The 22639-nt window shown below is 41.8% G+C and overlaps 1 protein-coding gene across 1 annotated transcript in view; it reads left to right on the top strand.

The window, feature by feature from the left end:
* MORC3 (MORC family CW-type zinc finger 3) overlaps positions 1 to 21589 on the top strand; it is a 113990-nt gene extending 92401 nt beyond the window's left edge. The window contains exons 15-17 of the mRNA XM_089677924.1: positions 5691 to 6453; positions 8740 to 8864; positions 14913 to 21589. Coding sequence (XP_089534050.1) covers positions 5691 to 6453; positions 8740 to 8864; positions 14913 to 15072 — 1048 coding nt within the window. The 3' untranslated portion in view covers positions 15073 to 21589. The remainder of the gene's footprint in view (positions 1 to 5690; positions 6454 to 8739; positions 8865 to 14912) is intronic.
* The last annotated feature ends 1050 nt before the right edge of the window (positions 21590 to 22639 follow it).

The raw sequence follows: 22639 nt of genomic DNA, 5'->3' as shown, positions 1-22639 counted from the left end.
GGTCCGGGGAGACCGGATATAGTGACTGCAGGGTCCGGGGAGACCGGATATAGTGACTGCAGGGTCCGGGGAGACCGGATATAGTGACTGCAGGGTCCGGGGAGACCGGATATAGTGACTGCAGGGTCCGGGGAGACCGGATATAGTGACTGCAGGGTCCGGGGAGACCGGATATAGTGACTGCAGGGTCCGGGGAGACCGGATATAGTGACTGCAGGGTCCGGGGAGACCGGATATAGTGACTGCAGGGTCCGGGGAGACCGGATATAGTGACTGCAGGGTCCGGGGAGACCGGATATAGTGACTGCAGGGTCCGGGGAGACCGGATATAGTGACTGCAGGGTCCGGGGAGACCGGATATAGTGACTGCAGGGTCCGGGGAGACCGGATATAGTGACTGCAGGGTCCGGGGAGACCGGATATAGTGACTGCAGGGTCCGGGGAGACCGGATATAGTGACTGCAGGGTCCGGGGAGACCGGATATAGTGACTGCAGGGTCCGGGGAGACCAGATATAGTGAATGCAGGGTCCGGGGAGACCAGATATAGTGACTGCAGGGTCCGGGGAGACCGGATATAGTGAATGCAGGGTCCGGGGAGACCGGATATAGTGAATGCAGGGTCCGGGGAGACCGGATATAGTGAATGCAGGGTCCGGGGAGACCAGATATAGTGACTGCAGGATCCGGGGAGACCGGATATAGTGACTGCAGGGTCCTGGTTTAGTAACACCTTAAGTCCTCTTTCAAAAGAGTAAGGTTAGTCACAATATTGAAATGTTATGCTTCATTCAAAGAGACTTTATCTTTGCAGGGAAGGAGTGGCAAACTGCTGCAGCAGCCTTCCAAGCCTTCCTGTCGCAGCCAAATTTCAGGGTGTTCCTAATTGCAAAGCTTCAGCACTTTCTGAAATTGCTCAAGCATACCTACCTGTTACTGCCCCCTGAACATTTCTATGGGCCTGCGAGTCTGCTCATTATTGTGTTGGACCAACAGAAAAGCAAGCTTTAACTCCACCAAAAGGTGGCAGGGCTTTACCTGGCAGAATAGCCGGACGTCTGCCTGGACAGGAGGTTTTGGGGAGGCTGTAGCAGGTATGTGAAGGCATCTATGCACTTCATACCTGCAACAATTGTTCCGCAACCCCCGCCGTGACAATTCCTTTAGAAGTTAGAGCTGTAAAAACAGAACATCTTTGTGGAAAAAAAAAAATAGAAAATGTGTTTAAATGTGTTTACCTTAGATGTCTGGGCTAGGGTGAAGTCAAAATCTTTCTGGAGAGATTCTGGGAATGATGAGGATTCCAAATCTCATAAGAAGATCCCTCCTACTGCCAGCATGCCTATGTTTTTCCCAGTGACCTAGGAGGATAGTTAGCTTTTTTTTTTTTCAGCTCTGCTTTTTAAAAGATCTAAATCTGTTTTTTTTTTTTTTTGTTTTTTCCCCTCAGCAATTTTTTCTTAAGACTGCTGAAGGATTGCTTTCGATTTGTCGTTATCCTGAGATGGTTGTCCTCATTCTGACTTTTGGACCACACTGCATCCGGACTCCACTGGATTAGACATTTCAGGGTGAGCCTGAAGTGACCTTCGGGTACTGCCTGGAGTGCTTTCCAGACTCCGTTCTGGTTAAAGTTTAGCTGTGTGGTGCTTTTTAGGTCCAGAGTCGCTGGCATTGCCTATGCGCTTGCTCTTATTCTGAAGACCCAGTGAGTAGGCCAGTGTAGCTGAGCACTTAGAGCGCCCTCATTTTTATCGGTTGCTGAGAGCCTTTATTTTTCATTTCATGTTGGCTTTGCCATGGAAAGGGTTTATGCTGTGGGTCAGAGTGCTGCATGGAGTATCACGCACACACTCGTTCCTGTCATACACTGTTGAACCACCTGCTCACTTTTGCGCCTATTGATATTTTTTGTCGCTTGCCTACAGTGACTTTGGTCCCCTCCTGCCATCTGACCCTCAAAGTTTTGTGAGCCTTGTAGCTTACTTTGAACCAGTACGTTGCCTAACCACACTGTGGCCGCAAAATGTCTAATTCTAGACGGGGGGACCCCATCTGTACAGGGTGCTCCCAGCTCACTTTACTTACCGGTTGAGGACTGCTTGCAATGCACCCACTGATGGTGCTGATGTCTGCAGCTTGGAGTCATGCTGTCTTCTACTGTCAAAGTTTTTCCCATCCTCCATTCCTGCTTGGCCCTGTTGGGTGTTGTTAGGTCCTCTGATCTCTCAACTGAGATTTTTACTAGTCAAGCAAGACTTTGACCCAACTGACTCTTATCGCAGAGGCTGCATGTGAGCTTCTGCACCTTCTCTGATAAATTCTGCATCTGATTTACCTGTAGCCATAGTGGCTTCTCCGCCATTGGCCTGCAGAGACTATTTCTGAGTTGCTCAGACCCTTGGCAGAAGAGATTGTTTTGACTCTTAGTGATGCGATGCACACATGCCTGGGGCAAGAGTATCAGCCTGCTGCTTCTGTCAGTCCGGTTTCCAGCCTTAGGTATTATCATTCCCCTAAGACAGCACTTTCCCTTTCCACCTTCTTTTCCAGTGGTTTCTATACAAAGATTTCGAACCTCCTGATAGGTTGTTCGCTCCCCCTAAAGTGTTTGCTGGTGGTGTAGCTTTTTGATATGGATTTTATTCAGAAGTGGTCTTTCTACTCTGAATCCAGCCACGTCTCACCTTAAAGTCACTACTTTGTGCAAGTGTGTAGGATGCAGCTGCATCAGACTTCAAGAACTGATTTTGAGATTTGGGTGGGGGGGGGGTACCATGTAATAAGTGGAGTTTTACTCAGAGCAGGATAGAAAAGGGGGTATATGGCATAAACAGTATTGTGTGTGTGAGTGTATATATATATGTGTGTATATATATATATATGTGTGTATATATATATATATATATATATATGTATATATATCTATTTATATAGATATATATCTATTTATATAGATGTATATATCTATATATCTATCTATATATCTATCTATCTATATATATATATATATATATATATATATATAGATAGATATCTCAGGGGCAGGCTGACAACTCATGGGGCCCCCGGGCAATAGGGGATCATGGGGCCCCTGTGTCCTTGCCTAAACTCAAAAAAGCCTATAAAAAAGGTACCAGGGGCATCTCATGAGGCCCCCTACAGACCCCGGGCAGTGCCCGAGTTTCCAAACGATCAGTCTGCCCCTGATAGAGAGATATAGATAGATAGATATATATATATATATATATATATATATATATATATATAGATATATATATATATATAGATATATATATATATATATATATATATATATATATATAGATATATATATATATATATATATATATATAGATATATATATATATATAGATGAGTTCAGAAAAAAAAATCTAAGTCCAGTTGGAACATTCCAGGCACCTTCTTGCTGGCCCCAGACATTTGATACAGCACCTCTTTAGAAACTGAAGTGGCTCTAGGTGAACAGATAGTGAGAGGAGAGGGTGCAATCTAAGTAAAAAAACTATTGGCAACTTTAGGCTGCTTTCACACTGATCCATTTCTCTTTTGCTTTTTGGTGCAGTGATTAAAAAAAAAAAGCACCAGAAATGCACCTCCCCAATTGAAATCAGTAGAATTTGCTGAAAAAGCGCACCAACGTGTTTTTGGTGTGATTTTTGAGGTGCATGTACGTTAAAAACGCACTGCAAGGCCGGTAATACCGCATGTGTGTTTTTGCAATGGATCAGTGTGAAAGTAGTCTTACACAGTTAAAAGAATTTGCTCATCAATCAGTTAGGGCTTCTGACGTTAATCTTCAGCATAGCAGGACACCTAGGTACAAGCAAATACACTAGGTGGGCTGATGGGTTACCAAGAAGTCACACCAGGGGTCACCAGACTAAGTGCAGTAAATTACAGCCTCACATGGTACATAAGAAATGTTGTTCTTTATATATATCATGGTCAGCAACTAGCTCTGGCATGTGGAGCATGGAGTCTGTTCTGTAAAACGTGCAGCCTTGTTGTCCACAGGAAGTGCCAAAAACTGGATGCAATTGAGAAACCAAAAAGATGGCTGCTGGACTCTAGTGTAGACCGCAGTGTATATATAACCACGCCATTTCTTATGTGCCATATGAGTTCCTAATACTGCCTGTAATTTACTGGCGCCCCCCTGGTGTATCTTCTTGGTTCTCTAGGTTACCCACCAGCCTAGCTAGTGTGTTTGCTTGTACCAAGGTGTCCGCTATGCTGAAGATTACCACCAGAGGCCTTGACTTATCTGTTGTTTTAACTGTTTGTGTAAATTGCCAATTGCCTTTCACTCCAATACATATATTTTATATTACACTTAGTTCGCACCAGGGTGGATTTGATTTAAATCAAACTGATTTAAATCACAATTTAAATCACTAGTCAGTAAGGCTTGATTTAAATCCTAGTTTTCTACATAGACTAATTCTTGCTGGTGTAACTTTAATATGCAAGTAGATGAAGATTTTTAGAATAACAACTTTTCATACTAGTTTTTTTTATCCGCAGTTTAATAGGTTAATCATTCATATTTGGACAACTTTTCTGTTGTACTTAGGAAGGAGAAAAATAATCATTACCTTAATAATAACAATTTAAATAGATTTATTCAACTGAAACAATAACATTCCAGCATATATTATTTGCTTAAACATCCATGTTTGTTAACTAATTTGGCTAAACAAAATATATATATTTTAAGAAACTTAGACTTAGCCCCTTCCTCCTCACACTTCATTTCACTTTCTTCTTGTGCAGATCTATTCCATTCCAAACAATCAGAAAAATATTGTTTCTATTCTATTCACTGAACTTCTTGAAACTTAGCACTGAAGGGGTTGATTCTGTATTCATAGGTTTGTAGAAGTTAGGATGAAGGTCTTTTTCTTAACTCTGTTCATGTTATAACATTTTTGCTGTGAAGAAGAGGCATGTGATCTCCGCTGAGTCAAATTCAGTTTTGAGAACTGCAAAAGTAAACCAAACATCTGTGATAATATCTTGTAGGCAGAGAAACTGCCCAATAATCTTACAGAAACCTCTGGAAGAGCATGACATTGTGAATGGATTCATGGAATTTATTTACCAAAAAAATTAAACATATACAGCCTTATTCTACATAATTAAAAAACTAATCTTTATTTCATGATGGAATAACCTTTGGATGGTAATATATTTTCCTCAAAAAGCATTTTATTTAAAAAAAAATCAGATTTAAATTTAAAAAATCCGATTTTTTTAAATCATTGATTTTTATCCACCCTGGTTCGCACCCCCTCCTCTCTATAACTTTTAGAGCAAGGTCTGCTTTGACATTTTGTACTGCTTCTCTGAAAGTGCTTCATTTGCCCCATAGGGATACTTATGGACATTAGGGTGTTTCATATGTGAAGAAATTTCCTTTCATAGAAGTTTTTTGTTTTCTTGTGCAGAAATATTACTTTAAAACGTTGAAAAAGTCTGATAGGTTAATTTCATGCACAAATGTGCTATGCTTCATTGTAAGGAGATGGCATCCTTGATTTTATACAGTAGATTCTCATCCTGGTTGTGTCTGCAGAGTAAGAAAAATACTATGCATATGGCCAGTTTCGCATACTCTGGTGTTTTTGAGGTTTTACTAATGTTACCTGCCTCCTCTTGTCACCATAGGCTCAAACGTCCAGGTGCTTTTGAATCTTCGATGACCCCTGCTAAAAAGTCTCATATGACTATACCAGAGACTATTGAGCTACCAGATGGCGATGATGATGAAGATACAGCTACTGACTTTGATGTTATCATCATTGAAGAGGACAGCACTCCCAAACCCAACGATAATTCCAAACCCTCAAACAGCACCGTTCCTAGTTTGAACACAGGAGTAATGACTGTAGCCACCACCCAGACAGACAGAGGAGTAACCAATATAAAACAGGAAGTAGATTCCAATGGCTATGCCAACTTGCAGGAAAGCCAGCAGGTGCCCAATACCGATTACAGCTATTGTAATGGAACCACCACACAAGATGGACTTCACCATGTAAACAACCAAAACTCTGCAGACTATTACCATAAGCAATGTGAGGCGCTCACTGCAAAGGTGAAGCATCTGGAGGACCAGTTAGCTGTGGCATTAGGCCAGCAAGTGAAGAAAGAGACTTCCCAGGCCTGTATTCAAACTACACTGGAGCCCATACAAGACATGTCCAGCAAACAAATGGTATCCAATTATGAACAAGCCCTAAAAGAGGTGCACAGGCTGAAAACTCTGTGCAGCACGCTGCAGGCAATGAAATCTGAGCCGGGGGCCAGCCAGGTAAACGAGGCCGAAGCAAATGCCCAGAGTGAAGTAGATGAAATGGCAATCCAGCTCGATGGAGTGTTCCGCCAGCTTGACGCTTGCTGCACTGAGCGGGATCAATACAAGTCTGAGGTATGCTCCTTGGACAATATGGTGGGGTCTTTGTTTTTTGTTTTTTTTTCTTTTATACATATTTAAATTAGTCTTCAGACATGACCCAAACTTGCCTCCAAAGCTCCACTCTAAAATATGTGTTAAAGGCTAAGTTCACCTTTTTGTAACCTGTTTATATTCAGGGTTGTTACGTTTAACCTGTTACAATTGCATCGGCCTCTGCACCCCCCGATCCCCCCATTGTGACAGCTAGGGGGGGGGTCGTCTTCTCACCCCGCTGTCTGTCACAATCTGAAAATCCGTTCACAGCGTTCTGTGAGTGAGAAAACAAAGTCCCGACAGCCTTTGCAGCTGTCGGCTTGTAGTTCTCAATGAACTTCCAGGGCGCTGTTGAGAGCTCTAGGTAGTCCTGTGTCGGAGGTACGGGCAGACAGTCTGCAGGACTGTGGCATTACACCCATGATCTGCTGATTGTGGGTACAATTCTTTACAGATCCCTAACAAAAAAATAATAAAGCAAAAAAAGTGCATTTATTCTTTTTTTTAATATAATAGGGTCATTTCACACCAGCCTTTACTAGCGCAGTCCCATTGCAAGACAAGTCAAAAGGCCTTGATCCCCTTGATGTAAGTTCAAACCACTATGTTGTAGTTGGGTGCATTGAAAAACGTATAGCACTGCAGGGTGGTGCAACACAATCCACTGCATCACATTGCAGCCAGTGAAATAAACAGAAAATTGTGGGGCCCTGGGTGGTTTAGGCCTAATTGTAGTATGCACCACATACTAGCACATCATGGCAGACTTCTCTTAAAATGAAGCCATTCAGCAGCACGCTATCCCCACTTACAGAGCTTCCATCTTCACATGGTCTTCCTTCTGGGTTCCCGGCTTCCGACTGTTTTGAATGGCCAAGCCTCGATAACATCGCTTCTGCCCATGTGCACGGTGGCCACAGCACAGTGTTTTGAATTAAGTTCCTGGGATGTTACCGGCTGCTTCCAATGTGAATATCTCTAAATGTTTAGGAGATATTCACTTTTCCTACAGTCAGCCAGTATTATAGGCTTACCAGTAAGTACAAGTACAAAATCTGAGTTTACTACTGCACCAATGAAAGGTTAGCAGGCTTACAATGCTGTGCACTGTTTATAGTGCATTAGCAGCTGCTGGTGAGAACTGGCTCTTGAAATCGAACTAAAAACAGCAATAGTTACTTCAATGGTCATGCACCCGTGAGGTGCCTCGCCAGCAGCTTCTTCCCAGACTTTTCAAGTGCCAGTCTGAATGGCCACTGGAATTATACCTCTTCTGTGCATGCGCAAGAATGTAAACTGAGCTGCAGGTGCACCTTCACTGTACATTCTACTGAAGACTGAGCAGGCAGATAGGTGTATTTTATTGCAGAAGAGACTCCACTTTTCTCTTCTGTAATAAAGAGCATGCTTGCTCAGTTTTTTAAAATTAGACTTTAGTTTCTCTTTATTTATTTTTTTTTGCCTCATTCATCGCCAGACTCATGAAATTCTTGCTTTTCTGAATGAATACAAAGCATTCTCTAATTAGACAAGATGGCGAGTGTGATATCACTGACCCTCCCCTATATCTCATCCACTCGCAGAATGATTTTATTTTTCCTTCCTTACAGGTTTTATTCCTAACCCCCTATTGCCCAGCAGACTGATTTTAGTGCTCTTCTGCAGATGAAGATCTCTAATGAAATCTAAATTTTGTTTTAGGCTGTTAGTGATTATAAAGGATTATTTATTTTTTAAATAACAAACATGTCTATACTTACCTGCTGTGTGCAGTGGTTTTGCACAGAGCAGCCCGGATCCTCCTCTTCTCGGGTCCCGCCTGCCGGTGCTCCTGGCCTCTCCCGCCTGCCGGTGCTCCTGGACTCTCCATCCTGCCGTTTGCCCCCGACAGCAAGCAGCTTGCTATGGGGGGGAACCTGCTGCTTGTTGTATCCAGTCACACATGGAGCCACGACTTGGACCCCCTCTCTCTTCTCATTGGCTCTCTGGCTGTGATTGACAGCAGTGGGAACCAGTGGCTCTCGCTTCTGTCTCACGTAATGAGGAGAGGGAGTCCGGGGATAGCCGAGACTCCAGTGCATATCGCTGGATCGAGACTGGGCTTAAGTGAGTATTGGGGTAGGCTGGGGGGGGGGGATGCTGCCCAGAGAGAGTTTTTTTACCATCATGCATAGAATGCATGAAGGTAAAAAAAAAAAAAAACCTTGAGCCTTTACATCCACTAAACGGGACCTTCTTCATTTCAGTTTTTCTCTCTTGTCACAGATTGAGCGGCTGAAGCAACAGAAATTTAAGCTGGATTCTGAAAATGGCAAACTTAGAACTAAAGTGGAACAACTAAAGAAGGAGATCCAGAACACGGCCTTAGCCAGTACATCAAAAGATGAAAGGTATCTCCTGCTTTATTACATGTTGTCTTTGTTTTATTATCTGATTTCCTAGCTGCAGGCTTCCATGCCGCAGATTGCTGTGAACTTCAACTAGGACTACTGACAACTAAAGCTGAGCTCCAGGAATGATCTTAATCCTTGGTTTGGTGCACCTTTGGTCCCAGAGCAACGGCTGGGAAGTTGACAATCACAGTAGTGATTGCTGTGATCTTCTGAGTCCTGTGACAAGTGGTTTCCCGACTGCGCACTGACCATAGGAGTTTTCTCTTGGCACTGCTGCCGTTTATAGAAAGCCTTGTGTTTTTTTTTGTTTTTTTTCTTCTTTCTTTTTAATTAACCACTTGAGCTCCTGAGGATTTACCCCCCTTAATGACCAGGCCTTTTTTTGCTGTTTGGCGCTGCACTAATTCAAATGATAATTGTGCGGTCATGCAATGCTGTACCCAAACAAAATTTACATCCTTTTTTTCACACAAATAGAGCTTTCTTTTGATGGTATTTTATCTGTGCGCTTTTTATTTTTTGCGCTATAAACAAAAAAAACACAAATATTTTGAAAAAAAACAATATTTTCTACTTTCAGCTATAAAAAGTATATCGTAAACTCAGTTACTCATAAATTTAAGCCAAAATGTATTCTGCTACATGTTTTTGGTAAAAAAAATACCGTGCATTAGCGGGCAAACTGGCGCTATATGGGAGGGGCGCTAACACTATCGGAAGTCACCAGTGACACTAATACAGTGATCAGTAAAAATCTGTTCACTCTAATCAATGACACTGGTGACAGGGCAGTGAAGGGGTTAACTGGGGGGGGGGGGGGGCGATCAAGGGGTTAAATGGGATTACTGGCGTACTGGCGGGCAAACTGGCGCTATCTGGGAGGGGCGCTAACACTATTGGAAGTCGCCAGTGACACAGATACAGTGATCAGTAAAAATCTGTTCTAACTGTAAATGTGTAGTGTTTTACTCACATTTACTGTGTCTTCTCTGTCTGGAACGGAATGTGTCCAGGCAGAGAAGAATGACATCATATCCTGTCCTGTGTAAATGTCAACACAGGACAGGGACCGATCATCTGATTTCAGCCAGACATCACTGGCTGAAATCTAATGATTGATCCCTCCGGGATCGAATGGTGTCACGGGTGCGCCCCCTGCCGGTGAAAACGTCGGGAGAGCGGAACCCGTTTTAAAACGTGGTTTTGCGCCCCAGTGCCGCCCTGCACACGTATATATACAGTGGCAGGGCGGCAAGCGGTTAATACAAGGTGTTCTCTGATTGGACAAAATGGAGATCATGACATTACCACCCCATTTGTTCACCTCATCCAATCAGAGCGGAGAATTTTTCATTACAAATTTGCCTAAGGTCTAAAATTTCAAGCCTCTATAAACCCCATCTGTGGCATGTGGAAGTCAGCACTGAAACAAACTGACCAGACAACACAATAGTCAAATTAGAGCACAAGGTATCCAAATAGCATTGATATCAGTGACAAATACTCTATTACTGTGTTCCATAGATGGAGTGAAAAATTGGTATTGGTGCATGCTTGCAGCTACGTATTCAGATTATTTATACTTTTTTTATGGAGAGTTGTAATAGATCCTTTTGGAGGTCACCTGTGTGTCTGGTAATATGATGAGCTCAGTTAGCCTTTATAGAAAGCCTATTGTTTTCAGACTTGACCTATAGACCGCAGTGAAGCACACTCGTTGTGCAGCACTACTGGGCAGGAAGCAGAACCTGCATATGTAAAGAGAAGATATGGCTGCCCCTATATAATAGAATTTAAACAGAAAAGACATGTTAAAACATTTACATTTATTGATATGAATATCTACATTAAAGAAAAACGTTTAGGTTTTTGGGTGCCTGGGTTGCAAATCGTTCTCAGGAAATGTATGTATCCTCCTGGATCACTGGCTGTTGCTTGCAATTCACGCTATCATTGATCGTCGATAGTATAGCTTTTGCTATACTTTCAGCTCTCCAACATGAGACTGGTGGTTCTACACAACAGCTATCTTGTCATTCGCTCACCCCTCCTCTCCTCTAGTCCATCCCAGAACGCTTCGTATTCTTTGAACCCAACTGGTGAACCTGACTGGTCTTCTAATGTTTCTCCACTCTAAGACTAAAAAAAAAAAATGCTTTGCCTTTTGGTTTTAGTGTCAGCACCAATTCCTAGCCAGTGGTGCTGATTGCATTGTCTTATATAGATGGACACTAGAAGGAGAATGTACAAACCGGTGTATGAAATAAATAACCTTGAAGATATAAATATATAACAAGCAATTATGTACTCGCATAAAAAAATAAATATTTTTCATGCAAAACTTTGCAACAAGTCAGAATGCAATACACTGATATACCCTACAGCTTAACCTCCCTGGCGGTATTCCCGAGTGTAGCTCGGGGTAAAATGTCAGTACCAAAAGCGGTAACCCCGAGCTACACTCGGGCTTACCATGCGGTGCTGCATAGGGAGTCCCTGCAGAGCTTACCTTGTCCTTCGCTCCCGCGATGTGTCCCCTGCAGCGTCCCCGGCCATCTCCTCCGGCCGATGCCGGCATCCGGCTTCTGTGTTCCGGTCCCTGTGACGTCGGGACGTACGGGCGGCGGCGGCGGGAAATTTGAAAATTTAAAAAAATGTCATTTTTTTCCAAACAAATTTTACATAGTAAAACATTGCTGTTTCAACCCATTTCACATACATTTTGTCTCGAGTGCTCTGTCCTGTCCCCTGCCTGCATTTTGAATGTTATTTCTGCCTGGAAACAGAGAAAAGTCCATGGCGTCCAAAAAGTGTCCCTTTAGGTCAAAAGCGGTTTTAGATCAGCTAGAGAACAGCGATAGTAAATCAGAACCACTTGCAGAATTGAGTGATAATGATTCGTGGGAGAAATTCGTCATCAGACACTGAAAACGATTTTGCGACTTTGCTCAGTGATGTGCGAACTTGGCGCTATATTTCAAATTTCAGTGTTTTTGGTTTGATTATATTATTGAATTAAATGTATTATTATATTATTTTTTATGATTATTAAATTATAATTTACGATTTCGTGTTTCAAATTTTATCATACCCGGGATGTTTACTAGACTCTTGTTCGGACAGATTTCAGTGAGTTATTCCTAAAAAATACAGCCTACAATAAAAAAACTACATATTTCCATGCAAAATAATGGTACCGCTTTCAGCTCCAAAAATCTGAAATAATCAGACCGCCAGGGAGGTTAACTGACCAGCCCACGCAAATATATTATGGGCCAGTGGCTCTTCTGCGCCAGATCACATACATGTACGTGATCTGGCATCTCCAGGTAGGGACGTGCGCGTGCCACTCTGGTTGTGCTGTTATTGACCAAAGCACAAGCCAATCTGCGGTCCTGGCCAGATTTTTCTGAGCGAATGACAGAAGAGAAGGGCTATATACAGACACCAACAATGTGCCGTTTTTATTTATTTATTTTTTTCTCCCTGCAAAGTAGGGAGTGAAAATAGGCACATTGCTCAGTAAAATCAGCACACTTTACACACAGTAAACATTAAGCATAAAATTAAGAATTTGATTGCCCCTTGATGTTAACCCCTTTCCAGCCAGTGTGTCATTAGTACATGGAGTGTGTATAGCATTAGCACTGATCGCTGTGATACTTTCACTGGTGATGTCAGTGGCAGTTAGTATCCACAAAGTGTCAGCGTTAGATTGCCTGCGCACTATCACAGTCCCGCTATAAGTTGCTGATCACTGCCATTACTAGTATAAAAAAATAAAAATTCCAGTATACACAGTGGATATAAAAAGTCTACACATTCCTGCTAAAATGTCAGGTTTCTGTGATGTAAAAAAATGAGACAAAGATAAATCATTTCAGAACTTTTTCCACTTTTTAACGTAACCTATAAACTGTACAACTCTGTTGAACAACAAACTGAAATCTGGAGGGAAGTAAAAATAAAAAACTAAAATAATATGGTTGCATAAGTGTGCACACCCTTAAACTAATACTTTGTTGAAGCCCCTTTTGATGTGATTCCAGCACTCAGTCTTTTTGGGTATGAGTCTATCAGCATGGTACATCTTGACTTGGCAATATTTGCCCGCTCTTCCTTACACAAACACTCCAAATCTGTCAGATTGCAAGGGCATCTCCTGTAGACAGCCCTCTGCAGATCACCCCACAGATTTCGATTGGATTCTGGTCTGGGCTCTGGCTGGGCCATTCCAAAACTTGAATCTTCTTCTGGTGAAGCCATTCCTTTGTTGATTTGGATGTATGCTTTGGGTCGTCATGCTGAAAGATGAAGTTTCTCTTCATGTTCAGCTTTGTAGCAGAAGCCTGAAGGTTTTGTGCCAATATTGACTGGTATTTGGAACTGTTCATAATTCCCTCTACCTTGACTAAGGCCCCAGTTCCAGCTGAAGAAAAACAGCCCCAAAGTATGATGCTGCCACCACCATGCTTCACTGTGGGTATGGTGTTCCTTTGGTGATGTGCAGTGTTGTTTTTGTGCCAAACGTATCTTCTGGAATTATGGCCAAATAGTTCAGCCTTGGTTTCATCAGACCATAACATATTGTCCCACATACTTTTGGGAGACTTCAGATGTGTTTTTGCAAAATGTACCCGGGCTTGGATGTTTTTCTTCATAAGAAAAGTCTTCCGTCTTGCCACTCTACCCCATAGCCCAGACATATGAAGAGTATGGGAGATTGTTGTCACATGTACCACACAGCCAGTACTTGCCAGATATTCCTGTAGCTCCTTTGGTACTGACTCCTATTTAAAATGATTTTGAATGTGATTGCTTAATTCTGAACACAGCTACATCCCCAGTTAAGAGGGTGTGCACACTTATGCAACCACATTTTATTTTTTTTTGTGTTTACATCCCCCCCCATCATAGATTTGTTTGTTTTTCAATTGAGTTGTGGAGTTATAGGTCACATTAAAGGTGGAAAAACTTCTGAAGTGGTTTATCTTTTTAACGGCTTCACCAGAAGAAGATTCAAGTTTTGGAATGGCCCAGCCAGAGCCCAGACCTGAATCCAATCGAAATCTGTGGGGTGATCTGAAGACGGCTGTGCACAGGAGATGCCCTCGCAATCTGACAGATTTGGAGTGTTTTTGCAAGGAAGAGTGGGAAATATTGCCAAGTCAAGATGTGCCATGCTGATAGACTCATACCCAAAAAGACTGAGTGCTGGAATCACATCAAAAGGGGCTTCAACAAAGTATTAGTTTAAGGGTGTGCACACTTATGCAACCATATTATTTTAGTTTTTGATTTATTTATTTTTACTTCCCTCCAGATTTCAGTTTGTTGTTCAACAGAGTTGTACAGTTTTTAGGTTACGTTAAAAGGTGGAAAAAGTTCTGAAATGATTTATCTTTGTCTCATTTTTGTACATCACAGAAACCTGACATTTTAACAGACTTTTTATATCTATATACCATTGTTTGGTAACAAAAAATCCCAATAAGTTTGTGTCAAAGTTATAGCGTCTACAAAGACATAGCAGAATACATTCTGGCCTAAATTTATTTAAGAAATTTCATTTAAATTTTTTTTATTAGGCATGTTTTTTTTTTTTTTTTTTATAGCAAAAAGTATATAAACATAAAAAGACTATAACATTTTTTTTTTTTTTAAATTAAAAAAACCAGTGGTGATCAAATAACACCATAAGAGAGGTAATTTTGTGGGGGGAGAAAATAAAAAATCCATTTTGTTCAGTGTTGCATGACTGCATTATTACTAGTTAAAGTAACGCAGTGCTGAATAGAAAAAAAAATGAAGGTGATAAAATCTTCCAAAGCTGAAGTGGAAATGGATATTAAAAAGGGTTGTGTGTTCTGGTTGCACAATGTCAAGAAGTCACTCCCTGCTTAGCTGGCATGAAGTTCCACGTTATTGGACAATGTATTGGAGATTTATGACTGTTTCACTTTGTGAGAATACGTTTCAAAAAATTGATTTTTTTTTTTTGTTTCAAACATAAATATATATGTATAAAATCTTTTGTCTTTCTAGCACAAAACTTCGGACGCTCAGAGTTAACGTTGCCCAGTTACTCACCATGCTGATGCCGGATCTGAATTTAGAACAGATGGACTATGAAGTTGATGTGATTGATGACATTCTACAGCAAGTCCTGGAACAGGCGGAGAAACAAGTCAATGGGAATGAGTAACTTTGACTGCACAATTGAGCATTTCCGATTGTCTGAACTGAACTCAATGCTGCCCCCTTGGTGCTGGGAAGACTGCAAGCTTTTGGATCGCTCAGCTTCCGCAGGATCAGCAAGCTATACCTTTCCAAGCAGACTGATGGTTAGATTTTATACAAGAGAAGATTTTTTTTTTTTTTTTTTTTTTTAAGGTATACAAGAGAAGTTTTATGCACTCTGCTGTTACCTCAGTTTTTATACAGATTTTCAGATGTTTTGCTGTATTTTTTTTAAAGCTTAAATTGCCAAATAAAACAGAGTGGTAAAATAACATTAATAACAAATATTCAAGGATTTTGGACAAACTATTAACTTTCAAACATTAGATAAAACTGCCATGTTTTGAACCTTGCGCAGCATAGACTGTTTCTGTTGTAACCCGTTGCCGGTGAGCTGTCATTTAAAACAGTATTGTCAAGCAAAATCTGAACTCTGTCAGCACTACGGCCAAAGTGGAAGATGGATTCCAGTGTATAGAAATGCCATCACAAGAGTAACTACACCCAGCAGAACCTCTCACAGCTCATAACTCAGCGATGCATGCTGGGATTTTTATTTTCTTTAGCGGGATTCTGAAAGCACAGTGAGCATGCCCTAAGCCAGTAACATGGCGGGTCATGCTAAAGTTATCATTTCTGGAAAGATTTTATTTGCCTAGATGAAAAGTGATTTCTGTTTTGTGTTCGAAACATCCTGTCTGTCGTTTAGAGTCAGTGCCAGGAGTCTTCTGTTGCCTAGATTGGCTTACACTTAAGTATTTCCATATTTCAGCCACTTTGTAATATGTGTAGACACACTATCAAATAAGTCCAATGAGGTGCATACCACGGCCTGGACTTATCTTTTATTTACATCTGACAGGTTTAGAGCTCTGCTGGAGGATACTTTGCCGTTCTGAGAGGAGAGAAGCACACATAACCGCTATGCCCAACCCTCTCCTCTGCTGCCTATTCACAGAAGCCTTTGTATGTTATGAATGCGTTTATATAATACAAGGATGTCTGTGATTGGGCGGGAGGAGCGGACGGGCAGGCATTGCAGCTGCAACGACTCTAAAGTTGAAGATGCAGAGATCAAAAGGTCCAGTGTCGGTCCTGGAACTACAGCGATGGTTGTCTTCTGGGAGTTCTGTAAAGCTGTCAGATCTAAATAGAGAAGTCCAGGAGATGTCCTGCACCTCGTTGGACCTAACTCATAGCATGTGTTCACTTTTTACAGAGGAGCTGAATTTCTGAAGCTCAGCTTTTAAAGCATTCTGCATCTGTAACAAACAACTGCTATGGGTATATAGTGCAGGCATCTGGAGGTACACCTCACTGCAGCAGCTTACAAATGTCTGCTAATATGGCTGAAAGGAAAATCTCCAAAATGTCCAGGAAGTTTTGGTGTCCCACCTCTCATGTCTCTAATGGCTTATCACTATGATGTTCTTTAACTGGCCAGTAAGAATGTGCAGGAAAGCTTCAGCGCTACTGGGACTTGTTATGCAGGGGTAGACAAATCTCAGCACTTCAGCTGTTGTGGAACTACAAGTCCCATGAGGCGTTGCAAGATGGACAGCCACAAGAACTCCCAGAGGCATGGTGAGGTTTCTAGATTCACCTGAGCTGGAGTGCTGAGGTCGCCTAACCATGTGTTAGAACGTTACCTATAAAAATGGCCCTGTATTCCACCGTAAATTGAGGCTTTTAAGGTTGCCGCTGCTGTGTGGAAGCAAATCCCCAAGTGGATGCACCTGCAGCAGATTTATTCTAGAGACCGTCTATACAGAGAACATACAGAGGCTGCCAGTTCTGAAAATGCTTGTTACCTGGCTGGGGTGCTGAATTAAAGTGATATTAAAGGCAGATTTTAATTGTTTTAATTTGTTTTTAACAAATGTTAAACTTGCCTGCTCTGTGCAATGGTTTTTCACAGAGCAGCCCCAATCCTCCTCCTCTTCTTGGGTCCCCCACCAGCGCTCCTGCCCCCTCCCTCCTGCCAAGTGCCCCCATAGCAAGCCGCCACTGCTTTGTGTGTCCATTCACACACAGAGCACTGCTCTGCCTTGCCCCCGCTCTCCTCATTGCCTCACTGGCTGTGATTTGACAGTAACTGGAGCCAAGGGCTCCCACTTCTATCTCAGCCAAGGTGGAGGAAGAAACCCAGGAGGCCGTTGCTCTCGTGCGCATTGCTGGATCAAAATGGGGCTCAGGTAAGTATTGGGGGGCTGCTGCTGCACACAGAAGGTTTTTACCTTCATGCATAGAATTCATGAAGGTAAAAAACCTTTAGCCTTTACATCCATTTTAAAGGCTCCAGTTCTTTTTGAGACATTGACTTGGAACACATGCTGGAATTACAAATTATGCTTTTTACTGATCTGCACATCCACAGCAAAGCATTGGGCATTTTTAGACTGAGATCAGTATTGGTGGCCTCTGTATTTCTCTGAAGATTTCTTTCTATACTGGACCAGAAGTGGAGTTGTGTGTTGCTTTGTGTAGCAATGACTGTATTGTTTTTCTTATGAAGGAAAAATGTGTTTTCTTCTCATCACTCCCTGCCTCGGAGAGCCCATATGTCTACAGAGCTTATACATGCAGGAGGGTCACTATACATACAATTTTTATCTTTTGGAAGGAAACCAGAGCATCCAGAGGGAACTTAAGCTCATAGTACATGGGCTCCTGGTTTCATTTGACCAAGACGTACTAATGCTTAGCCCACTGTGCTGCCTGACAAGGAGAGGCTTTTCTGACCAATGGGTGCAACAGCTTCACTTCATTTCTCCTTCCAATTTTCATAATTTCACATCTTTTTGCTTCTAATAATTCAGTATTGTCACCTTTTCCTTTGAATCTGATAGGATGTACATTGGGCTGGCCCACAAAAATAAATTCTTCAGATACTCTTCGTTGACTATACTGTGGCAACACTCCTATCATCTATTGGAATACAGGAATATGTTATTGAATAAATTTGAGATATTGTAATGTATTGTAAAGGAGTTTAGTAATACTGGGTCTCCATGATTAAGTCTCGGTTCACACTGTTGTTTGCGGGGCAGGAAACCGAAATCGCACCGCATTCCTGTTCAAATCACGTTTTTTTTTTGCAGTGTGATTTGAGCCATTCATTTTGCATGGGTCAAATCTTACCGCACCAGCAGGAAAGGTGCATGCACCTATGTCGCTGATCGGCAGTGATCAGCGACTTATTCCGCACTGGAATCAGATATCATGGGTGTTCACACCCATGCAATCCAATTCAGCCAATCGCACTGTGTTCTGCAAACTGTTTTTGGGGTGTCGTTCATGTAACAGAGATACCAGGCAGCCATTCACATGACCACAGTGGGATTGTGAAGCGTTGCGGGAAATGCACAGAATTCACTGAGAATCCCGCACCGCATCAGTGTGAACCGGCACTAAAGTGTATGTATGGGTAACAGAAAATATTCAGTACATCTCTGCAATACATCCACATTTTCCCATGTTTGGGTATTTATAAAAAAAACACTGCAAGTACACAATTAATACCTGTTGATCCTGGTTTGCACTGGTTTTCTGTGTTGCACTGGTTTTCTGTGTTGCACTGAAATGCCAAGCAGTGTTTTTTAGCTAACTTCTGTGAGCTGCACCATGCAGTATAGAGCGTGTTATCAGGAATGAGCAGCCTAAGGTGACAACAGTGTGCCTCCGGAATAAAGCACAGTGAATGAGCGTTGTTGCCCTAGGACAAAAAGTTTGTTACTGGCAGATAAAAATAAATGGCGAACAAAAGTCTTAAAAAGGGAGGGGGGGGGACCTAATGCAGCCAGCACACTTAAGGACTGGTAAGCTGAAATATATTAAATTTTCTTGGTTTTGGGAACACTTTGTCAGGACCCATTGGATTTTATCATCAGGAGTAATAAAATTGTAAAATGCCTGAGAAATTACCCCAATGCGTCCTGACAGCTTGAATTTAAACTTGAATGGACCAGCACACAGTGTCACTTAAACACCTAACTTTCCAATATTACCCTTTTGTTTTTTCAATTGGGCTGCTTTAAGGGGGGAATTTTTTTAAATTATTTGCTATGCATATGTCTTCACATTTGCACAGCCATCCAGAATAAGAATAAAGGGTTAATTTCTAATTATTTCCTATGATCATAAGCTCCATCTAGTGGCCATAATGCAGTGTTTTCCTGATTCCAGTATTTAAGGAAAATACAGCATTATGACCACTAGATGGAGCTGATGATAATTGGAAATCAATAAAACTGACATTTCTCCCATATTTCACACATTATGGGGATTATTTGAGATGGCTGAGACATTCACACACCCGTGGGGTCATGGGTCTTGTAGAGCCTCTTGTATGAAAAGTTAAAAAAAAAAAAAAAAAAATATGAAGATACATTTGATTTTGTTGTCCGTAACTAGTAAAGTGCACCTAAAGCCTGATAGTTTGCATGTCTCCGACAACTTTCCTAATTGATCCCACAACTGAATTAAGAAATCAATTAAATTAAAAAAAAAAAAAGTTTTGTCATTGTAGTCCAGAAATTTGGTGGCTGAAGATAACAAGGACCGCTCATCGCTGGAGCGATACCTCTGGAAATAGCTAACCTGCCTAGCTCCAGACTTCTTCTCCAGAATATATTAAAGCGAAGTTCCAGCCGGTTTTGTGTTTTATTTACAGTCAGCAGCTACAAAAACCATAGCTGCTGACATTTAATAAACACCCGGGGTCCAGCGATGTTCTCACCTGTCCCGTCTCCTCTTCACGGCACCGTCATCTCAACTGTGGGCACCAGGCTGTGACAGCTTGCGGCTTCACAGCCTGATGCCCACTGAGTATGTGCGAGTCACGCTGTGCCTCCTGATTGGTCTGGCAGTCTTCTGGGACCTGTGAAGGTTCCCAGGAGACTGCAGGAAGGAATGGGGCGGAACTTCCGTCTTACTTCGCTGTGGCAAACTGAGCCGGAAGTGGGAGCGGATACCTGTCAAAACCAGGTAACCCACCCCCAAAAGGTGCCAAATATTGCAGTGGAGTGGGGGGAGGAGCCAAACAAGCAGAGATTCCACTTTTGGGTGGAACTCTTTAAGTATATCTAAACCCAAGAAAAAAAAAACCTAAATATATCTCCTCTTACCATTCCTTATATGTGGTTGTTACATAATTTTTTTTTTACCTAGTGATCCTGCCAGTAATACATTTCCTGTCTTATAACGATTGCTCAGTTTACTGTATCTATGGAGGAGCGGGGTTGGCACCCTAGGACTGGGAGGTGTGCTGGAATCACAGAACAGTACTTCATATACACTGCTTGGAACAGCGCTGCAAAACAGCACGGGAACTGGCAAGCTCACCGAATATCCGGCAAGGCAACAAAACCCTTTCAAGTATATATTTATCGGACCAAAACGGGAGCAAATTGGAAAAATTGCCACATTTACATACCTTTAATGAAAGAGATGGGTCCTCATTAAGGCCCAACTCATACAGATGTGGAGGCCCGTACACCATAAATGGCCTGTTTTATGCAGGCAGCCAATGCAAGTCCATGAGGATGCAGAGGGTCCACAGACAGTCTCATGTCATCATTCAGCAGGTGTGCAGGGGGAGAGCGGCACCGAATGCAGACTGCATTCATGGCTGCCTCTCAAATTAGAATGAACAGTCTTTGTGCAGCTGCATCCCTATAGACTTCTATTAGCTGCCTGCATGCAGCTCATGGTGTATGTGCCCAATACGTCACATAATGAGGCCCACTTTGACTTTCATTCTCCAGGTCTTAGGTGTGATCAGCATTGGTGTGCTCTCGTATTTTGCACCTAATCCCATATGTGCAGATAACCGCATGGCATTGCAAGACTGATTGGTTGCTATAAAATCCTGCCATCCCTCGTTCTTTAACACCTTGTTCAAAATGAAATTTATTATACATATTTATGGCAATATCTGGCCTTTTAGTGTTGAATTTATGAGGCATTTATTACTTTTATTTATAAAATATATACATTTTGTTCCATTTTAGCCAGGTATTAATGTAGGGCTCCACGACTTGATGTGGAGCCAGCACGAGGGTCCGTTGGGGCATATTTCCCCCTCCTTAAATAAAGGTACATGGATAAGTGTTAGTTATCTCAGAGGTGACTATGCAAAATTCACTGGTATTAAGAGCATTTTATTTATTTAATGCTGTGAAGGCACTGACAAGGAGATGTCACGGCAAAAGTAATTTTATCCTTGATTTTTTTGGTCAAAGATTATAAAAGAAAATAAAAAAAATAAAAACAGCTGTGTTGCATCACTCTGAACCTTGGCTGAGTATTGTACATAGATGTAAGATTTTCTCTGTATACTTCTAATGCGACTTTGTAATGTTTTCCTATCTAGTGTTATCAGCAAAAGAGGATTGAATCAGAGTGATATTGTCTTCATACCTGTATTTATAATTCTGAGATTTTTTTCCATTTACCATTTCAATAAATACAATTTGATTGATTTTTTTTTTTGTGTGTGTGTATTTTTTTTTTGCAGGTCCCACACAGTGCTGTCGGCTTTCCTCCTTTCCCGCTTTCCTCTCCTCTCCCGACGGCTACTGCAGATACACAGGGCAGGGATCTTCAGGATGGAGAGCAGGGAATTACATTTACTGGCCCCTTTTTCTGAATGAACACCATGAGCGATCGCTCCCGTGTCCATTCATAATTGAAGCATTGTAAACCGTTTACTATGCTTCAGTTACCAATGAACAGGAGCGTTTTTTCAGCATTATCAATTTACCTACAGGTATAGGATTAGGTGTCTAGCTGCTGGTACTGTCGCTATATATTTGTATTTTCCATCTCAGCATGGGGAGACCCTCTAGTTACTAATGAACAGGAGCATCTGCCTCCTGTTCATTCATCTGCAGTGCAGCTGAGGCTACAGAGAAAGGGACTGGGGAATTTTGTTTCTTCAGTCCCTTTCTCTGTCTCAAATGTGAGACTTCAGGGGTCTGTTTAGATCCCTCATATTTCCCCAAAGCCAAATGTAAAAAAAATAAAGTTTTAAAAAATAAAATAAACTAGTGACATCAGACATATCTGCTCTACTGAATGACACCATCCCACTGCCCCACCCAAAAAAAAGCATTGTGAAAAAAAATGTAATAAATAAAACAAAATTGCAGCAAAACAAAGTAAAAATAAAATGTAAAAAATTCACACAGGTTATCTGGCCCATACAGTGTTTGTTTGTGCAGCTGGAGCCGCTTGTTACTCTAAGGGCCAGTTCACACCACAAAAATGTCCTCCAGATCTGTTCCAGATGCTTTTCTGCATGTGCTTTTTTGATGTGTTTCCGAATGAATTCCAGGTGCTTTTTTTCCCACCTTTTTGTTTCAGATCATTTCAATTGCAAAATCTTTATTTTCATAAAGACAATGCTTCCCGATCACTCTTCCTGTCAGATTGCGTCCTGTTTATTCCATGGAAGTGTGTTTTGTGTGCTGCTCTGTAGAGTAGATGTCTATACTGGCACCCTTCTTCATGGTTATGGCTAGAGATGAGCG

The sequence above is a fragment of the Staurois parvus genome, unplaced genomic scaffold (genome assembly GCF_062004578.1).
Source record: "Staurois parvus isolate SC_StPar_1 unplaced genomic scaffold, SC_StPar_1.0 ptg000195l, whole genome shotgun sequence".
Taxonomy (NCBI): Eukaryota; Metazoa; Chordata; class Amphibia; order Anura; family Ranidae; genus Staurois; species Staurois parvus.
The sequence above is the reverse complement of the archived record's forward strand: the minus strand, read 5'-3'. Positions and strand labels throughout refer to the sequence as shown.